The sequence below is a fragment of the Camelina sativa genome, chromosome 6, assembly GCF_000633955.1.
Source record: "Camelina sativa cultivar DH55 chromosome 6, Cs, whole genome shotgun sequence".
Taxonomy (NCBI): domain Eukaryota; kingdom Viridiplantae; phylum Streptophyta; class Magnoliopsida; order Brassicales; family Brassicaceae; genus Camelina; species Camelina sativa.
In genome coordinates, this window is record NC_025690.1 from 5,023,635 (window position 1) to 5,032,504 (window position 8,870).

At 28.2% G+C, this 8,870-nt stretch overlaps 1 protein-coding gene across 1 annotated transcript; it reads left to right on the forward strand.

Moving 5' to 3' along the window:
- Positions 5,424-7,846, forward strand: LOC104790434 (transcription factor MYB21-like). The gene is made up of 3 exons (XM_010516188.1): positions 5,424-5,637; positions 6,062-6,191; positions 7,229-7,846. Exons 1-3 carry the CDS (start codon positions 5,484-5,486, stop codon positions 7,617-7,619), a joined length of 675 nt encoding a protein of 224 aa, XP_010514490.1. The 5' UTR covers positions 5,424-5,483; the 3' UTR covers positions 7,620-7,846.

The window sequence follows — 8,870 nt, forward strand, 5'->3', positions numbered from 1 at the left end:
AACTCTATCTCCTAAAACTATATTTTAAATGTAAAATAGAGAATCTAAATCTAAAAAATAAAATTCTAAAAATTAATATTATACTCCCTCTGTTTCATAATATAGGATGGTTAGAGAAGTATTTTTGTTTCATAATATAGGATGTTTACAATTTTCAATGCAACTTTTTGATTAATTTTATATTTTATATTATGCAGTTTTGTTTATGATTGGTTAAACTTTGTAAAAGTAACTATTTCTTAATATGCGTGTTTTAACTAAAACATCATATATTTTGAAACAGAGGGAGTACAATGTAATTATGTAAAAAAGGATATCTATAGAATGGTAATAGATAGTCAGCACGGGAAATGTTTGCATAAATTTTATTGTGTTTGTTTGTTGTAAAATAATAGTAAAAGATTTATTTGATTTACTCTATAGATTTTATAATTTTTTAGATTTAATTTACTTACTTTCATACTTTGATTTTAACCCGGTATATGTTACAATGTTCAAATCTGTGAGTTATATAAATATGGTAAAATCTATAAAATAAAACAAAACTCGTGTTGAAGCGGTCGTGTTTAGAAATCTCGATTTAAGTTTTTATTTTTTTAGTTGTATATATTATTGAATAAAATCTAACATTTTTGATTTCTTAGATTCTAACAAATTATCATTGCATCTATATACAGTTTAATAAATTAGATATAATATTTTATATTTAAAATATAAGCAATGTTATATCTTAGTTTTAAAATGTTTTTGTCATTATTAAACGATGTAGATATGCAAATATTTAATAATTTTATAAATTTGATTAAATTTTATAATTGTTCTAAATAGTTTATTATATTGTTTCCAAAAATTTCTGAATCAATAAATAAAATCTGTTAATTAATTTTATTAAATAATTTTGAAAATATTATTTTCTTATTTTATAAACTAATTTATTTTTTTGTTAATAATTAAATTAAATAAAATGTCATAGTGTTTTATAATATGCTAGTAGAATTAAACTTTAATAATATTGCTTAAATAAGTATATAGAAATCTTTAGCTATTTCTTCCTATGTTTTATCATAAATAATATCTATAAAAGTTAAGTGGTAAAGAATGTAAATTGAAAAAAAAAAAATATTATTTTGAATTAATTGTTTTTCTTTAAAATTACACACGTAATTTAGATTGTTGGAATCTCACATACACACTCACATGCGTGTGTTGTTCCTTCTTTCAAGGTCCCCACACATATCTTTAATCGATGATCCTTAGCTTGTCACTCTTATAGCCACTCATATAAACGAAGCTTAAGCCCCTTGACACTACCATTAAAACCCCATAAGCTTTGTTTTTTCCCACTTAGAGCTTTTCCATCAAATCTTCCATGACATTACATAACCTAAAAGCAAGACGCTTTTACCTTTTTTAAACATTTGCTTATCGTGAAGATGAGAGGAGTCCACGTTTTCAGTTTATGTTTCTTCTAAGATTCCTCTTCTCCACGCGTCTCTTAACGCGTATCCCATCACCGACTCTTTTCCTTAAATGTGTACGAGAAACCATTTTCATTTCTTTTCCCAATAAAAACTTGTGAATCCCAACTATTCAAAGTTTCTTTATGATTAAATAATTACAACAACATTAAGCGTTACGAATTCAAGTTCTGTACGTTTTCTCTTTTCTTGTTTCTATTAACTTAACAGTGATATGGATTTTTGTGTAACAAGAAAAATAAAAGACTGATTTGTTTTGAGAGTTGACATTAAGGAATTGCATGTAACGCGCGCTTAAGAGGGAAGTAATTAAAGTAAAGAGTTGTTTCCACTTTTAATTAAATCGCAGCCACAAATAATGGGGTTTCTTAAAAATGGCTTAAGTGTACTTAAACTTTTGTATGATACGCCAAATCAAGTGCCCTTTCAAATATGGAAACTATTTAACTTTGCTTTAACGAGTAGGTTTGCAACCACTCATAGTCCTTTTTTGTACATTTAAAATATAATATTTATTTAATTATTGTTACGATAATCTACATTAACATTTTTTAATTACATTTTGTATTATGCCTTTTTAGTTTTGTTTATTTAAAAATTTATTTACAACATTAACTCATAAAAATTTCCATAACTAACATTACTCTAGATTTTATTTCCTAAATATTTTACATTTTTCATTCCAACTAAAAAATAACATTAATCAATATGGAAATAGAAACTATCACATTTAACAACATATTCTATTGTGTTTTGAAAATATCTGAATCATTCGCAAACAAAGAAAACAACAATTTGATTCCCATTTTGTTTTCTAAACCTATGAAATTTGATTCTTAATTTAAGAAAAACTTCAATTGATATTTATTTAAATATCATAATTAACATATATAAACTTCTTTAAAAATTTTAATTATTACGAATATGTAAAATTAAAAAAATTCTAAAATACTATATAATGTATTTATATAGTAGATGAGTTATAAAGAGGACATGTTGGAATTAATAAAATATTATTAAATTTGTGTTTGAAGTATATTAGAATATTTGACATAAAATCAAGTTAATTTAACTAAGATTGTATAAAATAATTAAATCATTAGGAAAAATGTGACTTAATCACAGCGTATAAATTACTATTATGTATTTAAATCCCTTATTTTTTATTATGATAATTAAAAATCAAAATAGAATATCAAAAATTAAACAAAACAAACTAAATATAATAAACAAATGGTCAGTGTGTTTCGGATTAAAAACAATATAAATATTTAGCCGCACAACAATCGGAAAATTTAGTTATTATTTTATTTACAAAAAAACTAATATTTAACAAATAAATATAATATAAAATATAAATTATAATAAAAATTATATGTCCGCGGTGTACCGCGGGTTAAAATCTATCGTAATATGTAATAATAGTGTTATTACTTATTAACCTCACAAAATTATATATGTTTCAAAATAGGGTTGGGTGTTTCAAAATAGGGTTGGGTGTTACGGGTCTGATGATACGTACCAGCATGGACTTGGGGGTACCCAGACAACATATTCAACTCGTACCCAAATCAAATGGGTAACTCAATATTTTCGTTTGTATCTAACGCACATTTGCCTATGTATGTTAGTCCATTTGAATTAAAGTAAGTTACTAAAATACAATAAATGTTTTAATTCCTATTTAAAATAAAATATTAAAGTTACGCGGGAATTATATTTCTAAACTCACTTATTTTTGATAAAGGTTAGTGTATTTTTTCCTTTTCAAATACCCAAAACCTAATTAAGCATCTCTTAATCAAAATTATTTGCTTAATAAAGGTTAGTGTATTTGTTTATTTTGCGTCTGTACTTTACAAAATTATTTTATGGAAAAGTTTACATGATTAAATAAGTAAAATGTTCGAAATTTTGTTTATAATTATTTTTTAATTACATTGAGTTAATCAAAGATTTTGATTAGATGACCATTGATCATGTATATTGGCATGCAACGAGGTTGCAAACTGTTATTTAAAGAAGAAAAAAACTCTTGGTATATATAAATTGGTTACGTCAAAGTCCATCTAATCACGACTTTTGTTTTTGATCAAAATAAAAGCATGTTATCGCGCCTAGGAAAAAAAAAAAAAAAAAGAGAGATAGACAATGGATGAGGCAACAAAATCAAGTACTATTTGATCATTGAAGTGTGAAGGGTCATAAATTTGTATCTGGATGTAAAGGGCTATATTATTAATGTTTTGTTAGGAATTAGTCACTTTTCACTTTATGATAAGTGGATTTTAATTTGGTTAGGGATTAGAGTGAAGTTAACTTTTAGAGTGTCAAGATCGTTGTGTGTCTCCATCTTTGTACTTTCTTTTCCATGTCCTTAATTTAATTTTTAAACGAATAGAAATAGAGTATAAGTTCAAGTTATCTATATTTAATTCAGTTAATTAGAGTCGCAATTTTCTTAAAGATATAAATTAATGTACTTTTTATTGATTTCTTTATGAGAGATGCCCTACAAAAGCATATAGTAACGATCAATCGAATTGTTGAAGTACATATATAGCGAAGTTATTCTACATTACCGGGTTATACCGTCAAATCTTTTTATGGTCAACGATGATGTGAATGTATAGGATAATCTAGATGTTGACTGTGTACAGATTGAGTTTATTACGTACTAGGATCCTTTCAACCGGTATGCAATCCGAGCTAAACCAAAATTTATAAACCGATTCAAGAATCAAGCTTTACACTTAATTCACTAATTCAGCATAACTGGTTTAATACTTTTTCTTAGTCAAATAGTCAAACCAAACCACTACAAAATAAAATTAGAGAACTCTAAACATAAATTGAATTTTTTTGATATTATTATTATTATTTTTTTAACTCAAGTTATGCGAATTGTGTGTTAAAGATAAGTGCCAAAAACGATATCCACGTTCGGTCCAATAGCGATACCACTAAATCATTTGGCTTACGTACTAATTGTCTTCGTAATATTTGGTAATATCATGTTGGAATGCAAAACTGAAGAATAAAATATGTGCCAACTATGTAAGTAGCGTTGATAAATCGACTGCTAATCAAAACTAACCTGATGATGATGGTCAGTAAACTTCATTCTAACAAAGTTAATATATTGATTTCAATTTATAATAAAATGTAACATGTACTTAGCGCGTTAACGTGTTTGGGAAATCAGCATGGAAGTAAAACAACTGTATAATCTACCTAAGCATTTACTAGCTTGGACAAGATATATTTTTTTAGTTACTCGACCTCCTTTTGTCTTTTTGTTTGGGAGAAAAATATCTGATCATCTCATGGTAGAAAGCCCAAGAAGGCCTCCTCTGTACAGATTTTAAATTTTTATGTAAATTTCAATATATGTATACTAATACTCTTGAAATTAATTTCATCTATCATCCATGGTTAAGTCTAATAACGCCATGAGTTGGTACGAGAATAATAATACATACAAATCAAGTAGCTATGTATGTGAAACTATACGGGAGCACATGCATGTATGCGTGCATCATCCATGCATTAATGCATCAAAGACTCTTCAGTCTAATTAATACTTATATACATATGGACATGGATGGATGAAACCATGTTATTATAGATGGTTAGGTTTAAAAGATACAAATACATAGTCCCCATGTGGTTATTAGTATAGTAGAATGAAAACAAACCCTAACGAAATAATAATTATGATTAATTAATTAACACTCTAAGATTAAGGTAATACATAATTAATTAAGAAATGAGATTAATTAAAGGTTGCTAATCACGCGGTGAATTTAGTCTCTATAAAAGCAGTAGCTCACCTTCCACAACCTTCAATATCAACTCACCACAACCTTCTCTCTTACTCTCTCACGTACTCCTTTTATATTCCTCTCTCTCTCTCTCTATCTATAAAATATATATATATATATATATATAAAATTAAAATTCGATCTTGTATATATAGAATCAAATTAAATAAAGAATAACAAAATGGAAAAAAAAGGAGGAAGTAGTGGAGGTCCAGGATCCTCAGCAGAAGCAGAGGTAAGAAAAGGACCATGGACGATGGAAGAAGATCTTATTCTCATCAACTATATCGCCAACCACGGCGATGGTGTTTGGAACTCTCTTGCCAAATCTGCAGGTAGTTCGTTTAGTTTCCTTTTAAGATCAAATCTAGTCACAAATAGTTTATAATTACAAACTAGCTAGGGTTTCTTCATAACATGCAAAGATAGATTTTAATTTACATAAAAATATACTTTTTACTATGTTCATTAATTTCTTTTTGTTTTTACATGAATAAATATATGTATATACACAAAAATAAACCATATTTTCATAACATTTATATGCTCTACTTTTTTTGACATCGTATAATATGTATGATCTATTATAATCATTCTTTGTTGAAGAATCAATCTAAAAACCGTTTTTGTATATGGATGATATATATATATATATATATATATATATGCTTTAGTGATGGCCTAGTGATAGAATAAATTATGTAAAATAATCAAAAGAGATCTATAATGATTAATGATGCTATGTGTACGAATGTATAGGTCTAAAACGCACCGGAAAAAGTTGCCGGCTCCGATGGCTAAACTATCTCCGCCCCGACGTACGACGGGGAAACATCACGCCAGAGGAGCAACTTATCATCATGGAACTTCATGCTAAGTGGGGAAACAGGTTAGTATAATTTACTTGAGAACATCAACTTTGAATCGTTTTATATACTCTTGTAGCTATATGCCACGTAGATCTTTGAAAAGACAATAAAGCAAGACATTTGGTGACTAAAGCAAAAAAGCGTTTATTACCTTTGTGATAAGCTTTGATCGAATTTTCAATTTTGTTCAGAGACGTTGCTCGCTAAGAGTTTTTTTCTTTTTGTTTGCACGTGTTGGAATTTTTGTAGCCACTAACATTAAACCTCGTGCGTTTTATCAAAAACAACATATAAAACTCGTGCCTATATTTCTCACCCAAACTTCATAGCTCTAACATATTTTTCCCAAAATCTTATATTTTTATGTTTTTACGAATAAAGTGTTTCAAATTTATTCAAGTGATTTTCCCATGCCTGTATACTTTATTCGATTTCTATTTTATTTGTTTATATGTATAGAGCTGGAATATATGCACCACTATACAAGGTACATGATTCTCTAATTCAACAAATTAAATGGTATATTTTTTTCTTTTCAAGGTAGTGTGAATATAGTTTCATTTTATCTGTAATTAACTAGTTACAGATTTGATTCTTAGGTTTAAGGTCAAAAATTTATCACGGGAAGAGCCAAAATAATACTCATTTTCGTAACCCTTATTTTATTTAACTTTGGAGTTATTTTATTTTTTAAACCTTCAAAATTTTAGTGACCTCTAGCTTTTTTCGTGTTAATCCTAGAATTACAGTTTATTGACGTTTTTTTTTTAGGTTTATCAGCAAAAAAAAACAAAAACAAAAAAAAGTCAAAAAATCAAGAAAATGAAAAAGATCCAAACATTGTACATGTAGCAATAGTACAAACCTAAAAAGCCTCGTGACAAACACAACTGAAATAGACGTAAACCTTAATGTTTTGGCTTCATCTAGACGTACTTACATTGGTCCTCTGCATTCATATACTTAAATCTCTCTTACCCCACACCAATCATTATCGCGTCATAATAATAGTAAATAATGATGCCACTAATCAATTAGTTCTTAAATGTATGATTAGGTGGTCGAAAATCGCCAAACACCTTCCAGGAAGAACCGACAACGAGATCAAAAATTTCTGGAGGACAAGAATCCAAAAGTACATCAAGCAAGCGGATGCAACAACAACATCGTCCGTTGGGTCTCATCATAGCTCAGAGATCAACGACCAAGCTGCTAGCACGTCGAGCCATAATGTCTTTTGTACACAAGATCAACCGATGGAGACTTATTCTCCTACACCAACGTCGTATCAACATACCAATATGGAGTTCAACTACGGTAACTATTCGACAGCGGCCACGGCAACAGTGGATTATCCGATACCGATGACGGTTGATGATCAAAGCGGTGAAAACTATTGGGGTATGGATGATATTTGGTCATCAATGCATTTACTGAATGGATATTGATTGGTTGATCCGGTGGACACAACATGGAATATTAATTGAGTATTTATATATGATTTTTAGGAGTACTATTATTAGTACGTGACATGTATATGTTTTTGCCTCGTTTTCGAGGTTTGGGGATATAATTAAAATATATAATGTTATTTATCTGAATCCTTGATACATAGTTTGGATCTTTAATGAACCCATGTTATACATAAATAAAGTTGTTGAAGGGGTCATATATTTTTTCCGGATATTTTTACGTTATTAAAATATTTATATAGATATCCGCAGAACATCAATTCGTTTTTACGTATGATTAATAACTCATAAATAAGGTTTGTTATTTACTTCCTTGTTTAGAAGTTTTCACATACCTATATTAAAAACATACAAAAATCTCTAATTAATCCTCATAGCACAAAACATTAAAGTTATACAAAAAGTGGGTTTGGTAATATCAAGTTATATATATACACAGAAACTAACGAAACATTATTTTCAACAAAAAAAAAAAAAAAAAAAAAAAAAACGAACGAAACATCAATTTTCATAAAGCAACAAATTAACATATAATGATCAGTTATGAATAGTTTATTTCTGTAAAAGGTGTAATCTTAAGTTTATGTGATACTGAATGCAGTGCAAATGATTGCACCAATCTCGTCGTATGGATTTTTCTTTTTACTTATTAATGTACTATCAAAAGGTCATTTTTCTTTTAATTTGACAACCATAACATATGCGGTAAATCTATTAAAGATAAAAGCCTTTATCCGCATATCTCCTGTCATACTCAATCAGTACAATTATCCAGTAACCAATTGATATATAATCACATATAAAATTATAGTTAAAACATTCATATAAGTTAAATCATTTGTTTTGCTTTGTTTTGGAATGTAAAAACAGAGCAAGACGTCAAAACAAATAACGTTAAAACAGAGCAATCATTTTACGCGTATGATGAATACGAGAAGCAACTCTTCAACGTTCATCCATATATATATGTACACACATAAACATGGGAGTTAGGCATGTATATAGCCTATAAATATGTGGATCGATGTGTGTACCATATCACATGATGACGTACTCATCATGAAACATACAGAACCTAATGTTACCAATCACAAAAAGACACGTATCATACATCGAGGCTAAAAATAGATAATTTTTGGTACAGTTCACGTTGCCCTTATTCAACAATTTTTATCCATTTTTGGGCATCGCCATTCAACATGTAGAACCCGACGCGAGCCTAACTCC